Source organism: Canis lupus, chromosome 8 (genome assembly GCF_003254725.2).
Source record: "Canis lupus dingo isolate Sandy chromosome 8, ASM325472v2, whole genome shotgun sequence".
NCBI classification, from domain to species: domain Eukaryota; kingdom Metazoa; phylum Chordata; class Mammalia; order Carnivora; family Canidae; genus Canis; species Canis lupus.
This window is the reverse complement of record NC_064250.1, coordinates 50,382,889-50,410,740: the sequence shown is the minus strand read 5'-3', so window position 1 is coordinate 50,410,740 and position 27,852 is coordinate 50,382,889. Positions and strand designations below refer to the sequence as shown.

The following is a 27,852-nucleotide window of genomic DNA, read 5'->3' as shown; positions in this document are numbered from 1 at the left end:
CAACACCGCCCCCGCGCCAGGCCCCGCCCCGCGCCAGGCCCCGCCCCCCGCCCCGCGCGCCCCGGCTCTGGAGGAGGCGAGGCCGGGCGCGAACGGCCGCGCGGGAGCCGCTCGGGAGGCGCGGCGGGAGCGGCGCCGAGAGGGAGACGATGCCCCGACTGCCCGGCCGCGCGGGGCTGCTGCTCGGCGTGGGGCTGCTGGCGGCGCTGCTGGCCGCGGGCCGGGCGCTCCCCCTGAGGAAGCCGCGGCCCCGGGGCCCCGCGAGGCTGGCGGAGGTGAGCGGCGGGGCGGGGGCGCGAGCGGCGACCCCCGAGGGCGGGCGCGGGGCAGGGGGCGGGCAGGGGCCGGGCAGGGGGCCAGGGCCGCCGGGCCCCGCGGAGCAGCCCGGCGCCCCCGCCCGCGGCCGCCGCGCCCTGAGCGAACCTGTCCTGCAGCCCTCCTGTCCGGGGCCGCGCTCCCAGAGGGGCTTGGAGCGCGGACGGGGGAAGGCGGCGCCGCGCGGAGTTGCCGAGGTTCGACCGTCGGAATAACCCGCCGGTGCGGCCTCCGGTCAAACCTGCAAAGGATCTGAGCCCCTTTGGGTGTGAATTGAGATGAGATGAGGCAGTGAGTGGGGTCTTCCGACTTGCGGGGCGGTAACATCAGCCGGGAAACTTGATACTCCTACGTACTTGGAAGAGCAGACGGGGTCGCTAAGTCGTGGGGGAGGGGCTACTTCCTGGGTGGTCTGCGAGTGGGATTTGGAGACGCGACTGAAAACAGAGGAGCGAGTTGGAAGCGGTTGACACGTGGGAGGGACCAGGGTCCGCCAAAACCTGCCTCCTTTCACCAGGGTCGACAGTCCAGCCGTTCCTGCGTGGACTGCAGGGGACACTCATCCCCCTGGGGACAGAACCCTCCAGACCTGCTCCAGGGCATGCAGGCTGGTGTGGCGGGGGTCCTGGCTCTTCCCGTGCACCGAGCTGTTCTAGGAGGCGGACAGACCCGTTCTTCATGTTTTCCAGATGGGGACACGGAGAGGTCCGGCGGTGCAGGAGTCCCGAGCGTGGGGGGCTAGTCTGCGCACACTGCTGAGGCCCTCCAGAGGCAGTGGGAAGCAACGGCCTGCACGTGGGGTCTCTGTGGACTGGTGTTTATCCGCCTTTTTTCTTTTCTTTTCTTTTTTTTTTATCCACCTTTTTCTCAATGCTGCCCTGCTAAGGAGACTTTTGGGTATTTTTCCCCCTAAGTGCCTTTCCCACTGAAATTTTAATACCATAGAGATTCTATGTTCTATGGTACTTTGATGTGTTACAAACCATTGTAATATCCAAGATTTTTTTGCCCCTTGTTGAGAGTATATCCTATAGAGCAGAGTCTCTCAACCTCCACACTCCTGTCATTTGGGGTTGTAAAATTCTTTGTTGTGCATCGTAGGGTATTTAGCAGCATCCCTGGCCTTGACCCACTGGATGCCTGTAGCACCCACTTCTGGACAGACCCAGACATTGCCCAGTGTTTCCTGAGCGACCCGCCCCCCCCCCCCCCCCCCCATTGTTGGCAACCAGTGTTGTAGACAAATCCAGGGGAACTGAACAGCCAGTCCCACCTCCTAGCTGGAGATGACAGCGGTCATAAAATTAATTGAGTTGGCATTTTTTCCTACTCATTTGATGTATTTTCTATCTTCAAACTTACTGCTTTGTATTGCGATTATTTTTTATTTTTGATTTGCCAATTTTTCCCCCAAGACCAGCCTCGAGGATGAGTTATTTCAGAGCCAAAGGCATATCCTCAGCCCTAATTTAGGGCCTAGTGGAACCCTCAAAAATATGTTAAAGCAAATCAGTGCCATGAAGGAAAAACAGTGTGGAGCCCAGGGCCTGGGGTTCTATTCCCAGTGGGTTATTAACTCATGTATGATTCTCCTTGGATGATTTCCTGACTTTTTAAAAAAGATTTTATTTATTTATTCAGTAGAGATACAGAGAAGCAGAGACACAGACAGAGGGAGAAGCGGGCTCCATAAAGGGAGCCCAGTGCGGGACTCGATCCCAGGACCCTGGGATCATGCCCTGAGCCGAAGACAAAAGCTCAACCACTGAGCCACCCACGTGTCCCTGATTTCCTGACATTTAAAATAAGGGGCTAAGTCATCTCCATGATCCCATCCAGCTCAAACGTCGCTTCAGATGTGTATTAAAGCTCTTCCACATCAAGGTTAAGAAATCACGTTGAGATAAGACAGACTGCTACTCTGGGGCCTGAGGTAATATGTCAGAAAAAACTGACAATCCAAAGACTTTTAAGAAGCTGAAGAACATAAACCGGCCTTGATCTAAAAGTACAGGATCACTGCAGGGACATGAGCCTTCCCTGGGCCTTGCAGGGTCAGTGCAAAGTACTTTATGTGATGCTATTTCATTGTCACATCACTCTGACCCGGGTGTTATTCCCATTTTCCAGAGGGGAAAATCAAGGCACAGAGCCAGTAAGCCTGAGATTAGGAGCCAGGTTTGTCGTTTCAAGAACTATACCAGGGGTCTTATGGTGCATCTTCCCAGCCGGGTCATCCAAAGTCTTGAAAAGTCTTAAAATCATCAGCATCATGAACGAAATGTGCCACCCTCTCTCTGGGCAGGCCTGTTGCTGAGCCTCAGTTTACCCCCACAATCGAATGAGAGAACCGCCTGCTGGGTGAGAAAGCACCATACACATGTGTGGCATCGTCGTTACAAGGGGTTGGTGGGTGCTAGTCGAGCAAAGAATGACAGAGCTCTGCCTTGGGTGTCTTCTGCTCTAGTTAGGGTGAGAACACCACCCAAACGGCCACAGCGCCTGGCATGTTGTGTCCTTTGTCTTGTTCTCCTCATTTTTGGGATGACGAAACTGACAGTGGGTCTAATAACTAGCCTGCACTTCTGCAGCTAGTAAGTGGTGAGCCAGGATAGAAACCCAGCGTGGCTTTATTCCAGGGCCTCTGGAAACCTCGCCCTGGCACCACCACCTCCTGGGCAGGCAAGGGAAGACCTATGGGCTCAGGTGGGGAAGAACAGGGTCGGGGACTTGAGACCACAAGAGGATGATGGAGAGGGGAAATAGGGAAGAGAGAAGTGAGAAAGGACAGCTCCTCTGGGCTGCACGGACTGTCCTGCATGAAGGGTCCCACATGGGGCAAAGCTGCAGGAGATCCTGCTGTAGCCACAGGGGTTTGGTCTCCAGGGGTGGATGGACAGACGCATGTATGAGGGTAGGGGCCAAGAGTGAAGAGCTCAGGCACAGGGGAGGGAGCCTGCCGGCCTGGGGCAGCATCACACACATGGGTCAGGGTGCTGAGTCAGCACTTCGGTCCTGGTCATCGTGCAGCCACTTGCCTGGCATCAAGGGTTGGGTCGCAGGAAGGGTGGGTTGAAAGGTCCCACTGCCAGGCCCTGGCACCAAGAAGCAGGTATTTTCCTGCAGGTTGGTCTTCTTTGGTTGGGGTGTGCCCACTTTCTAGCCCAGTGAGTGAGTGTCACCAGGGGGATTGGCACCCAGGTGTGCGTGATGCCAAGCTTATGGCTTTGCCCGCAACCGGCTACCTCCTTGACCCTGATCATGACCGTCACCCTCCCTGCAGACCGTTCTTTCTGCTTAGAATTTGGAACTACTGGAAAGCTGGTTGAGGGAGAAAGGGAAGAATAGGAACGGGGGCCAGGAGGCTGGGCTGCTGGGGAGTCCCAGACAAGTCCTCTCCTCACTGGCCCTCGGTGTCCTAAGCTTGTCCTCCCCTTTGCCCCTCACTTGGTGGTTATGAAGATCAGAGGGAAAGGTAGATGTGAAAAGTAGAACATCCTGCTCTCCTGTTTTGGGCATTGGGCACATTCTGCACCTGAGTGGCAGTCGGTGAACCGGAAGGTTCAGCCCTTGCCTGGAGCTGGTCAAGCCCAGGGCATAAGCGCACAGACCCTCCAGCCAGACCATCGGCCTCGAGTCCTGTACTGCCAGCCCCCTGTGTGGCCCCAGCCAAGTTCCCTTACCTCCCTGAGGCTTGGCTGCCCCATCTATGAAGTGAGGATGATGCTAGCAACTGCCCAAAGGGTCGTGAGACGTCAGTGAGTCAGTACACAGAGCCTGCGTGGCAGCGCTGACTAGAGTTGGAGGGGCCCAGGGCAGAATGAGAACTTGGGGCCTCTAAGCGTTTCAAGATGGCAGCAGCAGAGCGTTAAGTCAGCTGCAGAGGGCAGCCCCGTGGTGCAGCGGTTTAGCGCCGCCTGCAGCCTGGGGTATGGTCCTGGAGACCCGGGATCGAGTCCTGCGTCAGGTTCCCTGCATGGAGCCTGCTTGTGTCTCTCTCTGCCTGTCTCTGCCTCTCTCTCTCCCTCTCTCTCTCTCTATGAATAAATAAATAAAATCTTTAAAAAATAGAATAAAATAAATCAGCTGCAGAGCCTGTGCCAGTCCCCAGGGCACACGGCATGAAGCCAGGCCTGGTGCTTGCAGGGTGCGCTCTCGGTCGTACTCTTATTAGAGCGAGGAGCTCTGAGGTCTCCGCTGGGTGCAAGGTGGGCTGGATTAGTGCGTGCCGGGGGCGTGGGGGCGCGAAGTCCAGCCCCTCCTCTGCCTCTGGTCCTCTGGCCTACCTAAAGGGGCAGCTGCTGTTGAGTGCTTAGGTCTCCAGCCCCCCCGGGAGGCTGGGGTGACCGTGTGTGCGGCCTGGCTCTGTACCGGTGGGCGTGGGCCTCAGGAGCTGGGGCTGCAGGGACGGAGGTGCTGGGCTGCACCTGGCCACTGGGTTTCATCGTCCAGAGCAGTTCCTGACCCCTGAGGCGGAGGGAAGGGAGGTCAGGGGAATGGTGCGGGTGCTGAAGCAGGTGAGCGGGCAGGTCCATGCAGCACGGGGAGGCCTGTACGCACGGGGGCTTTCTGTTAACTGGAAACACATGGGGCAGGGCTGCCGGGCCAAGCCTGGGGGGATACACATGGGCCTCTGTGTGTGTGTGTGTGTGTGTGTGTGTGTGTGTGTGTGTGTGTGTGTGTGTGAGAGAGAGAGAGAGAGAGAGAGAGAGAGAGAGAGACCGGTGGGGATAGATCTTGGCATATATCTATACATCTCCTGTCTATCTGGGCATTGACACCTTTCCCCAAAAGAAAAGACTTGGGTATTTGTACAAGCGTGAAGCTCCACATGCCAGCGTAGCAGATGGGGGAGGTGGTCCTGTGGGATAGGACAGGTGTTCTTGAATGTGCCGGAGCCTCAGAATTCAGGCCACGGGAATACACACCCCCTCCGAGTTCCTGCGTCAGTGGCGGTGCTGGGGACTTGAGACCAATTAAGATGTGAAGAACTAATGGTGCCTGGTGAGAGGGGCTAGTCTCCTGTTTCCCTAAAACCATCTGTCACCACTCTAGGTAAGGCTCACTGCACACTTGCCATGTTTGAGGCAACCGTCGTCCTACCTCAGCAACCATACAAGGCAGAGACTGCCCTGTTCTTAATTTATGGAGGGAGGATGTAGGGCAAGCACAGGTTGGGTTAACCTGCCCGAGGTCACAGCTAGTAAATGTACAAGTTGGGATTTGAACCCAGGCCGTGTGGCCTCCAGCCTATACTCATTACCACTACATTCAGCCGCCAGCAAGATGACAAAAGTGGAAGTGCTTTGTGAGTACAGAGGTGGTGCACACGAAGGGCTGTCAACGTGCGTGCACCCGTGCATGGGTGTTGACATCAGGCTGAGCTGAGTTCGAACCCAAGCTCCAATACTGTGGCTATGGTGACCTCACACAAATCCCTTCCCCTGTCTGAGCCTCCATAGCCTCATCATTAACCTAGAGACAGTCACATTCAGCTCTCGGGGTTGCTCGCCTTCATCCAGTCACTCAGCAATGATTTATTGAGCTCCTCCTGTGTACCAGGCACTGTGCTAGGCACAGGATACAGCAGGAATAGAGCAAAGAGCCCTACCTGTGCTCTAGCTGGGGTGATAGGAGGTGCATAAATGGCCTAGCCCAGGGCTGGTAGGGAAGATGTGCTCAGACAATACAAGTCAGAGCTCTGGGGACTCTGCCCATATCCCTACAGGCCTTACTTACGATTGCCAGTGTCCAGCTGCCAGAGGGCCTGTTCTGAGCTGTACGTGGCAAGCCTGAGGTGTCTGGGGAACACATCCTCTAATCCACCGGGCAGCCCTCAACCAATGACTGGTGGGATCTGTAGGTATGTGGCCCAGGTTCTCGCTTCTGGGGGAGTGACTGAAGCTCCTAAGTGGGAGCTGAGCTCCACTTGTCCACCACGGTCACTATCTTGATGGAGCATTCTTTATTAGCTGCCTCCTGTCCCTGACTCATGCCCCTGCTCTCTGCTGGTGTCTCTTGGAATCGCCTTCCAAAGGAACAGGTTGCCCTTGAATTCTTTGTCAGGGTTGGCTTCTGAAGAAACCCAAACTAAGACTGATGTCCCCCCTCTACTCCACTCCTGGGTTTCCCTCGGGCCTGAAACACAGGCAGGAGGCTCCAAGAGTGGCTCCAGAGGAGGGTGGAGTGTGTGGCTGTGATGTTTAGCCATGGCTTCCTATGGCCTTTGCTCTTCATCTGGTCCACCTGGGCACCAAGGAGTGGCGAGGTTAAAGAGGGCTGGAAACAAACATTCTGAGCACCTGCTGGGTACCAGGTCTTTCCCATCACTGTTCCTGTTTTACAGATAAGGATGCTCACAGAGGTTATGTCCCCTGTCCGGGTCCCACAGGTCAGAAGCAGGCTATTCAGGGATTTAGACCTAAGCAGCCTGACTTCAGGGCAGGGTTTCTTTCTTTTTTCAAGTTTATTTATCCACATATGTATGTATTTAAGTAATCTCTATACCCAGGGAGGGACTCAAATTCATGATCCTGAGATCAAGAATCACATGCCCTTCTGACTAACCCAGCCAGGCCCCCCAGGAGCAGAACTTCTTAACCACAGCATTGTTGACATTCTGGGCTGGGTAATTTTTGTGGGGGCTGTCCTGTGTGTCGTGGGATCTCTGGCCTCACCCACCAGGGCCAATAGCATCCCTCTCTGATTGTGACAATCTCAAATGTCTCCAGACATTGCCAGATGTCCTCAGATGAGAACCACTGCCCTATTTGCTCACAAGGCAGCAACATCCACATCAGCCAGGAAGGCTGCAGACTCTGAAGTCCTGATGTCCTGAGACTGCCTGTCTTCATACCCCAGAGGTGACAGAGGAGCCACTGAACCAAGTCATGGGGACAGTTAGGGCTTTGGTGGCATTGTGGGTAGGAGCTGCCAGGAAGGAAGGATATGAGGATGTGCCAGGCCTCCCAGACTGGTCAGCGAAGGGGCCGAGTCATTCTATTACTCATCTGTCCATCCTCTGCTCATCCAGCCCGGCTGTTTAGACCAGAACACATAGACTCAGCAGCAGACACCAGGGCCAAGCTCAGAAGGGCCCACAGTGATTAATGCAGAAGCCTTGGAGCCAGGTGTCTGCGGAAGACTGAAGGGAGGGGGCTAAAAGGGAGAAACTGAAGGTTCTGATTCTCTTTTCCAACCCAAGAAAAGAAAGTCATAGTGAGAAACTAGGCTGAATAAGCCTCTGAAATGTGAAGTAGACTCTGCACACTCCTCCCTGTAGTGTCAGAGGGTAACGGTTAGGAGTGTGGGCTCTGAGGCGCCTGGCTGGCTCAGCTGGTAGAGCGTGTGATTCTCGATCTCAGGGTTGTGGCTTTGCGCCCCACTTTGGGTGTAAAGATCACTTAAAAGTAAACCCTTAAAAAAAAAAAGAATGTGGGCTGTAGGCCCAGACTCTCTGGTTCAAATCCTGGCTCTACCACTAAATGTCTCTGTGACCTTGGGCAAGTTACTTGCCTTCTCTGTGTTTTAGTTTCAATTGTCCATGTGGAGATGACAGCTAGCACCTACCTCTGAGGGTTGTTGGGAGGATGAAATGAGTGATTAAGTGTTTAGAATAATGCCCAGCGGGCAGCCCGGGTGGCTCAGCAGTTTAGTGCCGCCTTCAGCCCAGGGCATCATCCTGGAGACCTGGGATCGAGTCCCATGTCGGGCTTCCTGCATGGAGCCTGCTTCTCCCTCTGCCTGTCTCTCTCTCTCTCTCTCTCTCTCTCTAATAAATAAATAAAATCTTAAAAAAATAATAATGCCTGGCACACAGATGCTGTGGAAATGGTTGATAATTATGACAGTCCTTCCAGGTAAGAATTATCCTCATTTTGTAGATCAAGTTGAATGAGCTAGTAAGAGGCAGAGCTGGGACTTGAGCCCAAGCTGATCTGACTGTCCAGACCTGTGTTTTTTCACACTGCTTCAGATATGAGGTGGGAGATGGGATCAAGGCTGTGGACCAAGCAGAGCAGGATCCAGAGGCTCCCAGCCCCTGAGACTCAGAAAGGCAGCTCTGGACAGTGCTCTTCCCGTCCTGTGGTAGAGACCTGAGCAATGGCTGCAGCCCGGAAGTAGGTGGATGGACTCCCCAGTGTCCCACTGTCTGAGCAGAGTCGGAGACAACCAGAGTCTTTTACTTACTATCTGAGCAGAAGCAGGGACGGTCCCAGTGTGGACCCTATGGCGCTGGTCGGTGTGGGGAATTAACACAGATAGGCAGCTGGACCAGCACCTGGAGTGGGCAAAGGTGCCAGGCCCCAGGTGGGCGGGTGGAGGAGGGTAGCAGTGGGTAGAGATGCTAAGGAATACAGCCCCCCCACGTGGACAGCTTGGGAGGGCCAGTGGCCTGCTGGGGGAAGGCCCAGGTCTGCCCCTCACTTCCCTGCTGGCCTTTCTGGGGCTTCCTGCTGACAGGAGGCCCCCTGTCTGTTCCGGGGCAGGGGCCCTGGGGAACTCTGAGGCATGTGGTCTATTAACTGCCCAGTCACCCCTCCCTCCCACCTCTCTCCTTCAGGTACCAGCCTCCCCAGATCGCAGCTCTCCTAGGGAAGAAGAGGGGATCCCACCGCTCCCCAGAACCCGCTTCCAGGCAGGGCCACGGCGGCACAGGCGTCGGGCTCTCAGTGAGCCAGCAGCCCTGAGCCCAGACAAGGCGACCCCTCCCAGGACCCTGGAGGATGCTCCCTTGCTGCTTGAGCTGCAGAAGCTGCCAGGATTGGCCAACACAGACTTGAGTGCCCCAAACCCCAACATCCAGGTGAGAGCTGCAGGAGGACCGTGGTCATCCAGAGAGGAGCTAGGCTGAAGGGCTCCACCCTGAGGTCAGGTGTCCCCATCCTTCCTTGGAGGGCAGGGGTCCTGTTTGGGTCACAGAAGATGGAGTCGTGGGAGTACTCCTCCTCCACTTCCCAGCTTCAGACTGAGCAGGGCGCAGGGCCCCTGAGCCTGGGTTTTCTAGTCCATGGCAAGGGACAAACAGCCCTGGCAGGGCCGTCATGGGGACCAAACGAATAGAGAAGCTTCGTGAGCAGCAGAGGCTTCCGGGAATATGGGGTGGGGAGGGACCTGTGGCCTTCCCCCAGGCCCAACCCTTACTGCAGGGTTGGTTGAGTGCACAATAGGATGGGCTGGTAGTGGGGGGCTGCCCCTGAGGGGCTCTATGGGGCCAGTGGGATTCTAGTTTATGTTTTCCACACCAGGCCTCAATCCCGGATAGTAGCAGCATCTACAGTTTGCCAAACACTTTCATGAAAAGAGAAAAGGCCACAAAAAGTGTAAAATCTAATATTCTAAAATTGTTTAAAAGTGTGTGTGTGGGGATCCCTGGGTGGCTCAGCGGTTTAGCCCCTACCTTTGGCCCAGGGCCCTATCCTGGAGTCCCAGGATCGAGTCCCACGTCGGGCTCCCGGCATGGAGCCTGCTTCTCCCTCCTGTGTCTCTGCCTCTCTCCCTCTCTCTCTCTCTCTCTATCATGAATAAATAAATAAATCTTAAAAAAAAAAAGTGTGTGTGTGTGTGTGTGTGTGTGTGTGTAAAACCTGGAAGTTTAATCATCAAAATGTTATCTGTCAGAGATGGAGTGTGGGTGATTTTAATTTTTTTCATTATATTTTGCTGATTTTCCCCCCAATTTTGTTCAGTAACCTCATACTATTTTATTTTATTTTATAAAGATTTAATTTACTTATTCATGACAGATTGAGAGAGAGAGAGGCAGAGACACAGGCAGAGGGAGAAGCAGGCTCCATGCAAGGAGCCCAATGTGGGACTTGATCCTGGGACCCCAGGATCACGCCCTGAGCTGAAGGCAGACCTCCAACCGCTGAGCCACCCAGGTGTCCCTGTAACCTCATATTATTTTATAATAGCCCAAGATAATGTCTGCAAAGTTCACTTTCACATAAATGATTTTATGTTCCTTATTTTCCGGCCACAGTGTGGCAAGTGAGGGGACCCTCCCTGCCCCCCCTTACAGGCCCCCTACCACCACCTCCCCTGACCAGGGGCCACTATGGAAGTTTGCTATCTTCGCATTAGTTTCCAGTCCTACAGTGAGCCCCAGGGCTGTTAATGGCTCCTGAGGGTGGGCAGCCTGCAGGCTGCTGGAGTCACAGTTCACAGCCAGCTTCTCTTAAACTAGTGGGTCTCTAGCCTGGCACGTGTTAAAGCCACCATGCCTGGCCCCAGTTAGTTTAAAACATGTTTATAGTTGGGTCAGGGAGTCTGAAATATCAAGGTGATTCTGATGCACAGCCAAGTCTTTTTTTTTTTTTTTAAAGATCTTATTTATTTATTTGTAGAGACAGAAAGAGGGGGGGGGGGCAGAGGCACAGCCAGAGGGAGAAGCAGGCTCCATGCAGGGAGCCTGATGTGCGACTTGATCCAGGGTCCCCAGGATCACACCCCAGGCTGCAGGCGGCGCTAAACCGCTGCACCACCGGGGCTGCCCTGCACAGCCAAGTCTTAAATTGTGACTTCATGGGCCCTGGGAAGCCAGGAAGTTTGGTGAAGAGAATGAGGTGGTTTGGAGGGAAGGTGGGGCCTCTACCCCTGACCCCCCTTGCTTGTCACCTCTCCTCTCCTTGGAGTCTTGCTCTGAGCCCTCCTTCACTGGCCGGCCTATGTCTGACCCTCTGCAGGTGACCATCGAGGTGGTGGAGGATCCGCAGGCCAAGGTGGAGATGGACCTACCCAGCAATCGCTGGCCACAGGATGCCTCAAGCTGGCTGCCCACCAAGGAGCTCTTCTGGCCCCTATTCTGGGGGTATCTAGAGGAAGAGGAGGGAAGGACTGATCTCAAGGGCAGAGCCCCAGGGGAAGAAGAGGAGGAGGAAGAGGAGGCGGAGGAGGATTACCCTGTAGAGTACAGCGAGAGTGAGGACCAGGAGGACAGCGATGACGAGGAGGAGCTTGGGTTCAGTGGGGCCACAGGCAGCTGGGAGCAGGGCTGGCTGGCCCCTGGGGACTGGGCCTTCAAGGAGCCTGATGGCTATGGTGAGCACCCCTCCCCCATCTTGGCATCCCGGGCAGCTGCATCTGGAGGTCCTGAGTGGAAATGGGGCTTGAGAGAGTCCTGAGAGCTTCCTGAGCAGGGACAGCTGTGGAAACCCGGAGTTTAGGCTTGTAGAAACACCATCACCCCCTACGTAGCAACATCACCCATAGCTTGCAAAATTTGGAGGGTTTTTTTTCCCAAATATTTGACCTTCGCAACGGCCCTGAGACACCCTAAACAAAACGGACACTTGTTAATTTTATATATATTCCTAGCTATCAGTTGCCAACAAATCAGGAAATATTATAAACCCCACCAGTCACAACTGACCTTGTTTTCAGACTGTGTCGGTTTGAATCTTGGCTCTGCCGCTTCCAGCTGAGTGGCCTTGGACAAGTTACTTAACCTCGCTATGCCTCATTTCCTGCCTCTCTAAATGGAGACTGGGGGTAGACGGTATTAAGGGAGTTAATACACGTAAAGTGCCAGCATATAGTAAACTAAATATTGGTTGTTTTTATTGGAAAACAACAGAACAGCACAGTCTAGAAAATGCTCCCTCATGCCTAGCCAGCCCCCAGTTCTTTTTTTTTTTTTTTTAAGATTTTATTTATTTATTCATGAGAGACACAGAGAGGCAGAGACACAGGCAGAGGGAGAAGCAGGCTCCCCATGGGGAGCCTGATGTAGGACTTGATCCTGGGATCCCAGGATCACGCCTTGAGCTCAACCACTGAGCCACCCAGGTGACCCCCCAGTTCTTTTTTTTTTATGCTGCACTTCAGGTTTCCCTGGGCATGGACCTGTTTCATGTGCAGTTGCAGCCATTCTCCCCAGAGCCCCTGGTGTTTCGTCCTTGGACGGTGGTGCCATGATTAAGACTAAGGCACAGCAGACTTTCCCCCATTCACCAAATAATGTAAACTAGCAGAATTTTCATGCCTTTTCAACTTTTCTCCCATTAATTTTCTTTAAACTCTTGGTACCTGCCTGCTCAGACCTGCCTGGGAAGTGAGAAGAGAGTTGGCTATGTCAGTACTTTGGGGGTTCCACAGATACCCCCTACCCTCCAGGTCTCAACCCTGTGCAGCCAGAGGGCTGTACATGCAGTCAGAGTGTATATCAGGTTCCTCAGACCAGGACGGGGCCCCTAATGTGGGAAGTCAGGAACTTCCTTTATATCCCAGTGCCAGGGCAGTCTTGTTGGCCATGGTTTTGACTGACATGATTCGCATGGGGGTCCACTCTACAGGGGCCCCCAGCTGAGGGACAGGTAGGGGCTGAGATCCAGCCCACGCTTTGTCCACTAGGCTGGGAGCCCTGGCATGGGCGGCGTCCTCCTGAGGACGGGGCGCCTTCTGCTAATTGGCACCAGTGCCCACTCACCCCTGGCTCCCTGCCTTGACCCAGATGATGAGCTTCCAGAGGAGTGGAACCCCTGGTTTCCCTGCAGTGGGAGCTGCAGCAGCGGCAACCAGAGAAGGACTCGTCCCTGCGGCTAGGCCTGCACTGCCGCCGAGTCCCCGGTCTGTGACCTGCCCCCTCGTCCTGGTGAGAGGAGCCGCGCCCTGGAGCCTGCAGAGGCAGCGGCTTACACTGCTGCGGGCCTTGTTTGAGGGGTGCTGAGAGAGGAGATGCAGGAAGCTCACAAATGTGGTGGTCCTGCCTCGGCCCAGGCCCGTCCCGGATGCTGTGGCCACCAAGAGCCTGGTGAGGGCTGGGCTTCCCCACTGGGAGCACAGAGGTGCCCCGGGGCCCACCAGTCTGGCCTCCTCTCTTCCCAAAGGCACCGAGGAGAAGGACCCCTTGGGCTTCCCCAGTGAGGGGTAGCAGCCCCTGGCCCACAATGCTACGGACATGCTCAGCCCAGGTCAGTGAGGAGCTAGGCCCTGCTCCTGGGGTTGGGGGAGAACCTCATGGGGAGGGCGGAGTATCATTGCACAGATAATCTCACCTCCATCCACAGAGACAAAGTACATGTTCCAGCTGGAAGATTAGCCTCCCCAGCAAAGGGGCCCTAGGATTTCTAGGTCCCCCTAACCAGGCCACTGACCTTTCTCAGCCTGATATTCCTGCTGGGAAGAGGGTCCTGATGGGAGCCACAGAACCTGGAGATCACGCTGTGGGGCCCCTTCTGCCTGGCTGCAGGATGGGAGGGGGATATCCCGGCTTCCACGACTGATCACTCGGGGGTACCCGGGCAGGCTCTGTGTGGGAAGGGGTCCTGGCAGAAACAGGTCAGGGGCCAGGAGTTTAGAACCGCTCCTTCCAGCAGCTTGGGAGCAGGCTGTGCTTTGACTAGGATATTCAGCCTCTGCATCTCTTGAGGTCACTTGCACCCCACAAGGAGGTAGGCAGCTGCCTGTGCTCAATACCGAGAAGCATCCTGAGCTGGGGTGGCGCGCCTGGTGCTGTGCGGGGCAGGGGATTCCTGGAAGGCTGAGGCTGGGGATCTGCCCTCGAGGAGCTCGGGTCCTAGGAGGAGAGGCACACATGACCAACTTCAGCACGGCGCCGCGCAGAGCGTGCCCAGAAGTTCTGGGGCAGAGGCGAAGGAGCAATTTGTTCTGTGTGGCTGGAGTCAGAGGCCACATGTCCAAGAGAGAAGGGAGGAGGACAGCACAGACAGAGGGGGCCACAGTGGGACACAGAGTGACACAGACAGAGTGAGCCTGAGAAGGAGGTAAGAACAAGAGTGGATCAATGGTGAAGACAGTGCAACGCTTTCTTACCACTGGCTTAAGACAGCTGTCTATGCCGCCCCCATCACCCCAGCTCCTTCCCCAAGATCCCAGATCTTTCCCACCATCCAGGGGGTGAAGGGAGACGCCCTGGCCGCACTCAGCGCCCAGGCCCCTGGGCCAGCATCCATTGAGTGGCTGCCTCTTGCTTCCTGGGTGGCGGGCGGGAGCCCCTCTCTGTCGTTGGGGGAGGCCTGGCCGGCGCACCCAGCTCTGCCGTGGGGCCTTCTCTGTCCAGGCATCCAGGCCTCGGCCCTCGATCAGCGGCCCCCTCCACCAGGGGGCTGACCCGTCCCCCACCCCCACCCCCCCGCAGATGTGGACAGCTGCGAGAAGTGGCTGAACTGCAAGAGCGACTTCCTGGCCGAGTACCTGCGCCGGGTGCTGCAGGACCTGCCCAGCTGCCCGTGCGCGTACCCGCTGGAGGCCGAGGCCCGCGCCGTGAGCCTGCAGGACGAGCGCCGGGGCCGCAGCTTCCGCTGGAGGGACGCCAGCGGCCCGCGGGAGCACCTGGACGTGTACCAGCCCACGGCGCGCTTCTGCCTGCGCTCGCTGCGGTCGGTGGAGAGCAGCACCCTGGCCGCCCAGCACTGCTGCTACGACGCGGGCAGCCGGCTGCTGACGCGGGGCAAGGGCGCAGGCGCCCCCGACCTGGTCAGCACCGACTTCTCGCCCGAGCTGCACTTCAAGGTGGACACGCTGCCCTGGATCCTCTGCAAGGGGGACTGGAGCCGCTACCACGCCGCGCGGCCCCCCAACAACGGCCGGGCCTGCGCCGACAACCCCCCCGAGGAGGAGTACCTGGCGCAGCTGCAGGAGGCCAAGGAGTACTAGCGGGGGCGCGGGCGCGGCCCTCACCCTGCCTCTGCCCTGCCTCTGCCCGACCCGGACAGGCCCCCTGCCTGTGAACCCAGGGCAGGTCAGCAGCCCGGTGTCCGTGCGCGGCTGGGGACGCGGTGGAGGGTACAGGGCCCGGGGTGCGGGAGGGAGCTCAGCCCCCTGAGTCACTGGGTGGACGGGGGAGATGTGTGTCTGCGGGGCTGCCCTCTCCTGACCCCTGGGGCGCTGTCCCAGCCTCGCCCCTCATTTCCTCCCTCTGCCCCTGAGCTGGGCTCTTCTGCCATCAGTGGCTCTGGGCACAGGTGAGAGCCGGGCTCTCCACGCACACCCTGACCTGTGCTGGGAGGTGGACAGCCAGCCTAGTGAGCAGCCCTCCTCTCTGGGTGGTTGTTAGAGGTCCCTGTCCCCCACCTGCTGGGAGCCATCGCACACCAAGACGGGGTCCCTGTTAGAGGTTATCCTCTGCTCCGAGCTGCCTTTTGGTGGACAGCACTTTGGTGTAGGGTGGAAGTCAACCAGTGGGGCCGAATGAGGACAGACAGGCTGAGGCGACCTAGACAAGGGCTGGCTCCAGGCAGGGAATGGGTCAACCCATTTGGGTCCCTTTCTTTGTCCAGCACCTCTGTTCTGTCTGGGTTGTAGGAGTGTGAGGGCCTGGGAGATGGTGCTGCCCTGAATGGGCACAGCCAGCAGGCTTGGGGTGCGCTCACAACCGACTTGGGAGGGTGTGCACCATGGGGAACTGGTAAAACAGTTCTCTGGTCAGGCGTGGTGGCAGGGAAGCCCAGATTCGGGTCATTTCTGTGGTGTCAATACTCCCACCACGGCCCACTTCATGCTCCCAAGTGGATGTGATTGCATGCCCCGAGCTCAGAGCTGCACATAAGCAGCTCTCCTAGCACACCTTGTGCTTCTTCCCTGCCCCTCTCACCACCACCGCCCCCCCCCCAACCATACTTTCTTGCCTTCTGTGGGGTTGAAATGCTGAAGTCCCAACTGTCCTGTTCACAAAAGATCCAAAAGGTGGGGACCTCAGCTCCTAGATAGCTGCCCTGAAGCTCTTTGTGATCCTCAGCAATAAAGCACTTTATTTTCAAATTCTGTTTGATGAAGAATGTGGAGCCTCAGTAGAGGTATAGGGAGCCCTGTTTGCAGCCCAAGCCAAGCCCCCCAGCGTTGTGACTCCCTAACCCAGCTGGGCGGGCAGAGCTCCCAAAGTGCAGAGGTTAGATGTAGATGTGAGTTATCCCTACTCACACTTCTACAGAGTTGCCTGGGAGGCAGGGAGGAGCTGGCTGGACCTCAGGGGCACCTTCACTAGTTCTTGGGGACAGGAGGACTTCCAAGTCAGAGGTAAGTTGCATGCACTTCAGTGGATGTGGTTTGCTGCCAGGGGATCTGACACAGAGTTGCCAAAGGATTACACCCGGAAGATGACGGAAGTGGACCTGTACCCTGCCTTGGTTGCTCCCCTTAACAGACCCTGCACTGTCACTCCTGGCATTTGGGGAAGAACAGAGACACATCAGAAAGTAGGATGAGACAAGGTGTGTCCAGAGCCATCGCCTAGAGATGCTCAGAGAGCCAGATGTTTCCATAACCATCACACCTGGAGGTAAGTTTATTAGTCTGGTCCTGGACCACAGTCTAAAAATACTGTGGCACAACTAAAATATTATAGGGCCAGAGACGCTAGATCAAGTCACCAGATGGGATCCAAATTCATTCCCTTTCTCTCATCTCGGGGAATCAGGGTATTTTAATTATCCTTTAGCAGATATTTTTAAAAATTTATTTGAGAGAAAGAATGAGTGGGAGGAGGAGCAGAGGGAGAAGGAGAGAAGGAATCCCAAGCAGACTCTATGCTGAGTGCAGAGCCTGAGAGGGGGCTCCGTTCCAGGACCCTGAGATCATGACCAGAGCTGAAATCAAGAATTGGCCACCCAACCGACTGAGCCACCCAAGTGCCCCAGCAGAAACTTTATTAAACACTTGAACACATTGTCTAAATTAAATCTGTACCTAGTGTCTGTCGATTACCCAAATTGAGTTTGGCCGGCCACATTTTTGATCTGTAAGTGACAGACGAAACTGCTACTATGTCAGGCCATAGATGACAGAAGATAAAGGGGCTGGAGAGCAGGTCACCTCTAAAATGGTGTTTATTCAAAGTCTACAAAGGAGAAAGAGGCACTGTGCAGGTGGCTGCAGGCTCAGGGCACAGGTGTGTGGGGGGAGAAACAGTGATGGAGGGGTCACTGACCCTGCTAAAAGGAGGATTTTAGGAGCCGTTAGTACCAGAGCCCGGGGGCGGGGCAGAGGGGTGTCACCCTGTTTGGGTCCAGTGTTGGTGAGGTCACCGTCTTGACTAGCTGTTCTTCCTCTCCCAAACAGCCCTCTGTGGCCATGCATCCAGCACAATCACCATCACTCTTTCTTTAAGATTTTATTTACTTATGACAGAGAGAGAGAGAGAGAGAAGCAGGCTCCGTGCAGGGAGCCTGACATGGGACTTGATCCTGGGTCTACAGGATCATGCCCCGGAGCTGAAGGCAGCGCTAAACTGCTGAGCCACCGGGGCTGCCCACCATCACTGTTTCTAGTTTAGCTGCCCCAGTCACCAGAATGGTTTTGCCTGATTTTTCTCTGTCTGGTGTGTCTCATAAAGGGTCCTACGTTAGGCAAGACCAGTTCAATTAAATTCTTACAAGGGTTTAAAACAACCAGTGGTATGAACCCTGCCAGGTCCTGCTGACTTCCCTTGTTTGTCAGAACACAGAATGTTTCAGGGCCTTTGTCCTGTTAATCACCAAAAGATCCCAAATATGCTTCTTTTTATTTTTTAGTTTATTTTTATTTTTTATTTTTTTCCAAATGTGCTTCTTTGGCTCCTCTACTACAAATAGATTTTCGTAACAGGTTGAGGTACTTCTCAAATTGCATCCTGACCTTAGTATCACCTGGGATATTTATTAAACTATAAGTTCATGGGCCATACCCCACAATGAATAAGAATTAATTAGGGGCAGAGTCTAGAAAATTTTCTTAATTTAACAAGTTCCCTCAGGTGATTCTGAGTAAGGGGAGTCCTTGGCCTATAATTTGCAATTTGGCCAATTAACTAGGTTTTCAAAATATTCCTGCTTAAAGCAAAACACTCGGGCTCCTGAGTCCAGAAGTTAGTAGGTGATGTTTGCCAGATATTACCAGGTGCCAGTGCTTCTATGCTTGTCATCTCTAATGCTCTGATAAGGTACCTATTATACCCATAATACCGCTGAGAAAATTTGGCCCATGTGTTAGGAAGTGGCAAAATTCAACCCAAGTCCACGCAAGTCCAGAGTTTTGTTTTTAGCTATGTTGCTCTGCTTGTTAGGCTAAAAAATGCTATCAGTAAAATGACTGATAAAAACTGGTACAACCATTGTGAATACTGGGGATGTGAACCGTTATTGGGTAGGTCATGTGACAGGTAATTTCCCTAGTGTTTTGGTTTTTATTAAGGTTTTTGTAATCTCTGCTTTGGGGATTTTTTCAAGAACTCTAGAATTGGTGAACTCTCCAGCCAGGCATGAAGGGGCTCCTTTTTTTTTTGTCACTGCTCTTTGTGTGAGGAGGAGGAGTCGGTTAGGAGGAGCCCCTAGATCTGATTCAAGCTATCAGTCCAGGTTCTTTATCAAAAGGCATCTTTTTGGACCCCCAGCAGGCAGATCTAATGCCGAATTAGATGCTAATTAGTTCAGTCCACCATTCCTTTAATTCAAACCAAAAGTGGCTCTTTGGGGTCTAAATTATCCAGATCAGTACTGGTTTTCTGCTTTAACTAGTGTTTTGGCCAAGTCACGCTGGTAGGATTAGCCTGCAGGCCTCGCTGCCACCTAATAAAAGAGGCAAAAATAGATTAAGGAAATAGCTGTGCCTGCAGGAGGCCGAGTGTCTGGGTTAGAAGGCACAGACTCCCTCAGGATGCAGGATGCCAGGGTAGGGCTGGTCTGGGAAAGGGACCCTTCCTGCTCAGGTGGTTGCCTCTCCTGCCACGTGGCAATCAGAACCTCATTTGAACATATCCCCAGTACTTGGTCAGTGCTCGGTAAATCTGTTTAATAGAACCAGGTATTTAAAAAATACGCTTAACAAGAACATTCATTTCTTCCTCTTTCTGGGAATTGTGAGGCCTGGAACTTCTTATTCCAGGAGGGATGCCTGACACACTAGAAATACAGCAGCTTCTCAGGGGATGAACCCAATGACAGGGCAGTGGACATAGTGGTTTAGACTGAAGCATTGGCTCTGCAAGTTATAGTCCTCATTCTAAATCTCAACTCTGCTAAATGGCAGCTGCAGGGTCAGGGGATATTACTGAAGAAAAGCAAGACTTAGATTCTTATAAAACAGAAAATGCTGGCAGTTATCTCTTTCACAAGGCTACTGTGATGGTTAAATGAGCTAACACAAGGGGGCTACTTAGCGTCCAGTACATAGTCATTGCTCAGGAAGCGTAAGCTGTGAACCTGAGGCCCACAGTTCCCCTGCCATGAGGGGGCAGCTTTTCACATCTCAAGGCAGCACCTGGTGCTCATCTGTTCTCGCAAGAGGATAGGAGAGGCCAGAGAGGGGAAAGCCCAGGATGCCATTTCTGCCAGCAATAAGGTTTCTTGGCATTGTTTATCCCAGAGCCATCCCCACCTCGTCTTCCATCAGTGAGGGGAGCGGCAGCTTTGTACCAGTCTGCAGAAAGGAGACTAGATCAGGAATGCTGCTGAGAGGCAGGGATTGCTTCATGCCTCTACACTTACCTGGAATATAAACAAAACCTGTTTTTTTCTCCTTGAATTCAGTATCTTCAAGGGAACTCATTAATACCAGCCACCCAATCAACAGTTTCCAGACATGTATGTTTTTTAAATTACGTTTATTTAGCGTATGTACACATAAAAGAGAAATCCCCCTCTGATCCCACCCAGCAGAAAACATGCACAAACCCAAGGTATATGTGGAGGGAAGGGGCCCCAGCCCCAAGTTAGTGGTTGGGATGGTGCAATCCTGGGAGTCCCAAGCCCCAGTCAGGAGAGGGCTGGCCCGAAGTAGCGGGCAGCCCCCCTGCTGCCAGCCCTAAAATAAGCGTGCGCCATAGCCAAAGGTCTGTTTGATGCCCTCAAAGTAGTACCGCTGCCAGCCCTGCCGCGTCCTCTCTTCCTCGGGGGCAGGGATGCCTCTGCCTTCCATGCACAGCTCAGTCTCTCCATTCTTGTCAAGGAAGGTCAAGGTGATGGTGGCAAAGTGCCCTGGAGAAAGGCAGAGAGGAAGGGAGGTTTCAGATCCATGGTTTCCAATCAGGATTTGAGACAGGGGTAAAGAGAAGAGTTCTGGAGGGTAATAACAATAAGCAAATAAATGTACTTACCTTCTGGCCAAGATTTAAACCTCCATTTCATCACAATAAGTTTCTCAGGGACCTAAAATATCAAAGAGATCGGTCTGTACTGTGGACTACAACATACCCCATCCTGGTAGGGAGTGGCCACCTGCCTTCCGTACGGTCTATCCTCTGTGCAATTCTACAACTTAAAGGCACAAAGTGGACCACTACTGGTGGCTTCTGCACCAATAACGCTGCGGCTTCTCCTCTTATGCCCCAATTGGGTCCGGTCAGCTGTGCCCAGGTGACATTTCAGTGCTGCAAATGCAAAATCACTAGCCACCAACATATAGGACCCTCTTCCACAAAGAATTTCTTCAGAAAGAACTAATTGTACTACACTAAGGGGAAAAAAATCAAGCAAGAGAATTCAACTACAACATTCTTTTGAAAATCATTTTGAAAAATGAGTTTTTTTTTTTTTTACTAACCGGAGAGATTAAATTTTACCTAGAGAGCTGAAAAAAAAGAAGGAACAATACATTTCTTCTGACCAAAGACTACATCCGGGGTCTGGCGCCAGCAGGCACTCACCAGATCCGTGAACTCCCCAGAGACGTTGCCATCTACCAGGTGAAACTTCCCACCTCTGTCTGCTTCTAACATCGCAGGAGCATGGGTAAAGGCCTGAACGAGCTGTAGGGGGAAAAAAGGAGGTACGAAGATGTCCTTCTTAGTGGGACAAATGCCAGCTGATACCTGCACGCCTCAGCTCTCATTTCCAAAGGCATCACTTTGCCCAATTACCAGGTTCTATTCTGTTCCACTACAGAGAAGAGCCCCTACTCAAGGCTCTGACTGGAGTGATGCTTTGTGAATCCAAGATGCCATTACTTCAGATCCATTCACTTTTCTAACAAGAATGCTTCCAGTGGTGCCCACTTAGACCACCCGAAACCAGTATATGGGAGGAAAAAGAAGGCATGTTCACTTTGATAAGGAGGTCCAACAGAAGGGTTTTTCCTTTGCCTCTGCCTCTACGAGGAAAACCTCACAGCTCCGCTTTTCAGTACCTGCTCTGCACAGAGGGGATGTGCCCACAACCCAAGTCACCTAGAACAGCAGATGCCCTGAGGCCTGAAGGACAAGATTATACTTACCTCTTGGGTGGTAAAGACTCTATAGAGCTCTTCTGGTGATGTCAGGAAGGTTTCTCTAAGGGTGATCTTACAAGTGGGGATTTTGACACCAACAGGTCTGGCCTGGGTTTTTGAAGGAGCAGACTTAGCCTGTGGAAGCGGCAGTGAGAAAGGTTTAGAGTGATGGGGAAACCTGCATTAACGTGGCTTCCAGGACAGGCATGTTATTCATCCTCACAAACTTCTTCGCCTCCAGGGCTAATCCTTCCAGGGGGTTGGAGGGAATATGTATGGATGTTTCAGTCATGAGGGGAACTTGCCCAGAATGTCCTCAATTCCCACTGAAATAATATTCTGGGTGAAGGAGGAGAGATACTGAACACTCCCACTGACCAAAGGACATGGCACATCATTTGGTATTTCTGAGGTACTTGTGTCTAATTTTCAGGAAAAAATGGTGCTTAAACAGCTGGAAGCAGCCACCTCCCCTCCGGAATTCCCTTCACTATGCTGACAAGGGGCAACAGAGCTGCAAACCAAGTGCTGAGCCTGAACCACACAAATTCCACCTCCACAAAAAATATTTCCTCACCCTGTAAATGTGGTGAAATCAATCAATTTCCTGACAGGTGAATGTAGTGATCTCACCCCAGTACCTTCCTGAGACCTCTGGTATCAGAGGAGCAAATATCAACACCTCAGTTAGGAATAATACTGAAGACACATATAAAAACCAATCTGTGTTCACAAACTCCTCTAACTGGGGTGAAATGCAATGAAGAATCAAACTCTGAAGCCCCTGACAGTTTCCATTTGCTCTAGGAGTCTGTTATAAATGAATGAAAACCAGGTTACAGAAGGACAGACAAGTAACTACATATCGAGGACTCTGTAAAAAGCACCATGGGCAGATCATATGTCGCTCTGGCTTGGAGGTTAAGGTCAGCGAGAGCGAGCACACACACATGGAAATATCATTGACTTACCTTGCGCTCCTCAGTTTTCAGTGCTGGCTGCCCAGCTGGGTCTACTGACTCTCCATTCATTGTAGGCAAGATCATGCCCTGCGTGAACTCTGAAAAGATAAAAAATCCCCGCTCCTGGAAGTTATTTCTTAGTTGCTGAGATTTGGGGCCTCTTTAGAGTTTGACAAACATGGCCATCTTACCCCAGAATGAGGTAATGACAAAGAAAGAAAGAGTCTATCTACTTTAGGCCTTTACCTCCGGCCTATGCCAGACAGGTATCTGAGTGTACGCTGTAGAATATGGAACGTTAAGGGTCATTTAAAACCCGACTCCATTAGAAGCATTACAACTTGTTAAATGTACATGAGGTCTACTATGGATAATAGTGAATGAACATAGTGGCACTTCCAATGACTTCAAGAATAGGGCAAGACGCCCTCGGATGCAGATCTGTCCCCCTCCTCCATTCTGCCTCACCTCTGCAAAACAGCCACAACTAGTTCTGGCACCAGAGCACTTTGGTTCCCACCAAAAGAGGGATCACCCCTGACAGTCACTCTATGCACTCCAACACCAAGACCAGAACACACTGGCATAACTGGAATTCTAAGGGAGAGCTCGACTACCTGCAACCTAAAAACCCCCTAAGCGTCCCTGGAGAATGCCTATTAAAGATAGTCTAGGACTGTGCTCGAGCAGTGAGTCTGGGGATGCCAAGTCTTTAGATTAGCACAGTCCAACAGAAATACAAGGTCAGCCTCAGAAAGAATTTTACATTTTCTACTAGCCACATTATAGCCAAAAAACAAACAAGTGAAGTTCATTTTATTAATATACTTAATCCAATATATCCAAAATATGTCAAGGTTATTGTCATAAAAAGCTGTTGATATTTCACATTCTTTTTTTTTGTACAAGTTTTCAAAACCCACTGTATTTTATACTCATGGCACAACTCAATTTGTACTAGCCGTATTTCAAGAGCTCAACAGTCAATAGATTATCAGGCAAGTCATCCCTACATCTTTCCCTTATTGAGATTAAAGACTGACTTTGAGATGAAGAGGCCCCCTCCCCCAAAATGTTCACTCATTTGGCAAACAAAGGACTATCGGATCCCTTAATCAGAGTCTGATGACCGGGGGTGGGGGGAACTATCTCCTCAAGGCATACATTACTACTCAAGGGATACCTGTTTTGAGGGTGCTGATGTAAATTCCCATTGCTTCTCTTAGAAGTTTCACCCCTTCTTCCTTCATTAAGGCCACGAGATTTGTGTCAGGCTCATCTTTGGCAAGGCTCACACTAATCTGAGTGAAAGATCAGAAGTAGGTGGTAAATAACTTGAGGGGCACCCACAATGTGGAATGTGGGTGCTGAGCAATCAGATAACTGCTGACATTTCCAAAGGAAATGTGTGAGGGTTGGGGTATCTTTCCAATCCCCATGAGTGTTCCTCCTCCAGTTCTCTCTGCCAAAGCCAAGGTGGCTAACGTTAGAACACGTTACTAGCTGAAACAAAGTAATTAAATAAGCACAAGCTGTGCCGGACGCTCCCAACAGCACCACAGACCTAGAAGATTATCTGCAGAATGAGGTTCTGAATGGTTGGACCCAGCCTGGGCTTTAATCTTGAAATCATTTTTCTCATCTGAGAAGAGGATATGGAAGACTCAGATGAAGAATTAAGAAGCACAAACCTCTACTTCATCCACACTGTTTTCATCAGATAAATTGGGGATCTCCACATGTCCCTTGTACTGCACTCCGGACTTAGAGGTACCTGTCAAAAGCAATGCAATGTCATTAGTCTCTCCCTCTGCAGACAAAGTCGGCTCTGGACGCCTAACTACTCCTCTGCTTATATTTCTTTTGAACTATTGAACTGACCCTCTTTATTCTAGAGAATGTCAGATACAATCAACCCTCCCCCAATTCCCCAGAAGAAAGGTCTTCCCTCATTAGATCTGCGGGCCAGCTGTGTGATTACCGTACGGGACTAAGGGCTTTGCGGATGTGGCACTAGTGTGAATTCTGCCCAGGAGGATTCGGGTCAATAATCAAGGCAGTCAGTTCTGCTAGGATCCTTGTTCTGAAAATACAAACTTGTTCCCATGCGACTGACCTACTAGAGGACAATCTGATCACAGCATGAATTCCACGCTTCCTAACACGAGACTTCTTCCATGAGAAACACTAGGTGCACACACAGAACCACACCCAGCTGAAAGGAGCCAGACAGGAATACACAAGACAGGATCTCCTCAAACACTTATCTCCCAGCAACCTTAGTTCCCCATGTGTTCCGAGCCATACCACCCACACTGGGGTCCGTAATGTTCCCTCTGATTTCATCAGTTGACCCTCCAAGCACCAATTCACAATAACCCACCTGCTGCAACCCTTCTGATACGATGCCTGCTTTCACAAGTGAACTCCAGATCTTTTTCAAAGTAAAGCAGCACGTTTACTATATTATTCATGTATTTCTTCCCATATAACATGTAGCACTGTGCTATCAATTTTTACATTCCTAAATTTTAAAAACGTGTCACCAGTGAAGGTTTTGGGTGTTGTGTCGTGTCCCTAACCCTATCTTCCCTATAAGCCCTGTGGTTTTGGTTGAGCAATTTTGCACAGTGTGGTGATTTTTAGAACACGTGGGCGACATTATAGCAGAACTGACTATATTTCAAAATTGACCAACAGGACGTTTATTTATCTCCACTTCTCTTGACATCAGCTTCTCAATCTATAAAAAGAGGACCGGGCAAGAGGACACCTAAAGGTTCCTTTCAGACTACCATATTTTAGTAGTTTTTTAAAAGGTCATGAAGATATAGATTTACTTTTCCCCTCTTTATTACCATTTACTTAAGAAATGCTCATTGAAGCACAAATCTGTTGTATGTTTTGCCCCCTACATGTACTCCTTTAGCTTTAGTGCCTTTTGAAATTCAGCCTCCCAACTATCAGGACCATCCAGGTGGGGCGCACACATGGCTCTAATTCTTTGCCAATGCCATCACAGAAGGGACATAAACGAGAGAGTAAAACTGCCCCAAATTATAGTCACATAAAAACTTCATTAGCATAATGGTCTACACTGGTAGAGTCACACTGGAGAAAGAAAAAAAAAAAGATCCATACCCCCCCAAAAATTTCCTTTCCCACCTTTAAATCAATCATCCAAGAGGTAAAAATTAGCTAGTGTGAGAAATGTTACCTCATTTAAAACGTCCTAACATATTTGTAGCCCAAAAATTCAGTGGCCTAACTGCTTCACTGATGGGGACTTGTGAGACCCACGGAGAGAAAAATGCATTTAGTGTTCATCCCCTAGGGGCAGAGAAATTTTGGCACCCAATACTGATTTCCTCAGGACTCCAAAGCAGCACTGTCTCCCTTCAAGAGTTCCCAACTCCCCTCAAACCATTCTCCCTGGCTCCTTAGCAAGTCAAGCAAAATGCAGTTAACTTTTGTCCTAACAGTCCAGCATAGACTTACCTGTCCAGTTTAGTTTGATGCTCCACTCATAAAAGAAGATAAGTTTGCCTTTGCGGTTGTTAATGGATGCCTCTCCATCAAGCTTATTTACTTCGGTCACCTCACATTTGCCTTCCTCATTTTGCACCTGCACTGCCAGGAACAGTGTTTTCAGCTTATCCGTGGACCAATTTGAGGCATCCCTCTCTGTCCTGCAAAACAGAAAATAAAGCTATGGAGCAGCAGCCAAATGGAAGAGACTGCTTGCTCTGTGCAAAAGAATCCAAGGCTACAAGAGGCCTGACAAATAGTTTGAAAAAAAAAAAAAAATCAGTCCCACTCTAGTTCGTCCACAAGCGTGTTACCCCGTTTTAGGAAGATAAGGACTCCCATATGGTCAACAAAGACAACCACGGCTGCGTGGAATGGTTACAAATCAAACGGAAAATGATGCCTTCCATCCTCAGCAAGATGCTGTAGGGTCAGTATGTGACACTTCAACACGGCGCCCCCGTTGGACCAAATGGAAAACTGTGACCATCTCGCTGAGGTCAGGAGCACAAGAGCGGGCTGTTGAAAGCAGTATTTAACTCACAAGCCCAGTAAGTAATAAACCCATAATCTTGACCTCATTAGCGCAGCGGGCTGACCTGTCAAATTCAGGCGGTGCTAAAAATCCCCTACACGTTCCGTGTCCTCTAGGTGGCCGTGGAAGCAATGTTAAGTCCAGCACCCTTGTACGTTAAGAGGAGAGGAGGCAGGCTGGGATACAGAGGAGAAAAATCACACTCTGCCTCCCCATGTGCTTAACAGTAGAGAAACCAGCAGCAAGAAGAGCCGCCACAGGGGAAAGGTACAGTAAAGACGGTGTGGTGTGAACAAAGTTCAGGGGAGTGAAAAGATAAGGAAATAGTACTTTTAATGTCATAACGGAGAATAGGCTTTTGGTTACATTATAAAGCCACGATTGCCCGGCAACCAGGGGCAGCCCCGGGAGTTACAACACAACCAAATGGAACAGTTCCGGGTGAGAGGCCGTGGCATCCTCAGCATCCCTGAGCTCTCAGCACCTACGGAACACGCTCCGAACCTTTGCCCTCCGGACTCAGGCAGTGGTCCCCTGCGGCTGACTCCGAAGCGCACGCATAAGCCGCAAGACAGCAATTCCAGCCCACCGGCCTCGAGCCTAACACGGCGGTCCCCCGACTCCTCCGGCCACGTGTGGGAAGCACGTCCCGGCTCGCGGCGGATGCATGCATGGGCTCGGGGGTTACGTTCTCGTGCTCCTGGAACCCCTCCTCTGGGCGCAGCCCTCCGCGGCGCCCCCTTGCCCCTCCGAGGAGCCAAACAGCGGCAGGTGGTGGTGTGTGGAGGGGCCCGGGGCCACGGACCCCGTGCCGCGGCGAGGACCTCCCCGCGTGTCCCCGCAGGGCTGCCCCGGGCCCCAGCTTTGTTCCGACCGAGGCTCCGGGGACCCGCACCCCCGGCTGGGCCGGGCCCTCCCGCGGCCTGGCCCGCTCGCTGGCCCTCACCAGTGCCAGTTGTTGACGTTGGTGGCGTCCGCCCGCTCCTCCACGATCCAGCGTGGGTCGCCTTCACCCCACTTGGCCATCGGCTCTCCTGTCGCACCGCCACCAGCGCCCGAGCAGCCGCAGCCACAGCCTCCGGACCGCCTGGTCCCAGCCGCCCGGCAGCGCCTGGAAACTACTAGAAGCGGCCGCAGAACCTCCTGGCTTGCTTTTCCCTCCACCCCCCGCCCCTCCCCGCCTTAACTTCCGGCTCCTCCTCACTCCCTCCGGGTACTTCCGTTTCACCTCGTCGGATTTTACTTTGTGCCTGTTCGAGAGTTCTTTCAAGCTCCCTCGGGTTACCTCGAAAGGGGTCCGAAATGCAACCGCTCACACAACCATTCATCACCCGTAAAGGCCACAAAGAACACGTCCCATTGTTCCCCGAGCCT

General features: G+C 52.6%; 2 protein-coding genes across 3 annotated transcripts; one reads left to right on the top strand and one right to left on the bottom strand.

Annotated features, from left to right (window-relative positions):
• Window positions 1–71: 71 nt before the first annotated feature.
• ISM2 (isthmin 2) lies at window positions 72–16,972 on the top strand. Of its 2 annotated transcripts, XR_007412442.1 has the most exons (7): window positions 72–275; window positions 8,879–9,121; window positions 11,004–11,358; window positions 14,417–15,019; window positions 16,208–16,293; window positions 16,421–16,555; window positions 16,841–16,972. XR_007412442.1 is itself a non-coding variant. In XM_049113334.1 (4 exons), exons 1-4 carry the CDS (start codon window positions 150–152, stop codon window positions 14,932–14,934), a joined length of 1,242 nt encoding a protein of 413 aa, XP_048969291.1. In that variant the 5' UTR covers window positions 72–149; the 3' UTR covers window positions 14,935–16,038. The 2 variants fall into 2 exon arrangements, 1 of the variants encoding a protein (XP_048969291.1); XM_049113334.1 differs by lacking the exons at window positions 16,208–16,293; window positions 16,421–16,555; window positions 16,841–16,972 and having other exon boundaries at window positions 14,417–16,038.
• A 2,863-nt stretch (window positions 16,973–19,835) lies between these two features.
• On the bottom strand, window positions 19,836–27,851 carry AHSA1 (activator of HSP90 ATPase activity 1). Its single transcript, XM_025442478.3, has 9 exons — window positions 27,425–27,851; window positions 25,914–26,104; window positions 24,107–24,189; window positions 23,599–23,716; window positions 22,425–22,513; window positions 21,460–21,588; window positions 20,894–20,995; window positions 20,345–20,396; window positions 19,836–20,225 (listed from the first exon to the last, which is right to left on the bottom strand). Exons 1-9 carry the CDS (start codon window positions 27,502–27,504, stop codon window positions 20,053–20,055), a joined length of 1,017 nt encoding a protein of 338 aa, XP_025298263.1. The 5' UTR covers window positions 27,505–27,851; the 3' UTR covers window positions 19,836–20,052.
• Window position 27,852: the final 1 nt, after the last annotated feature.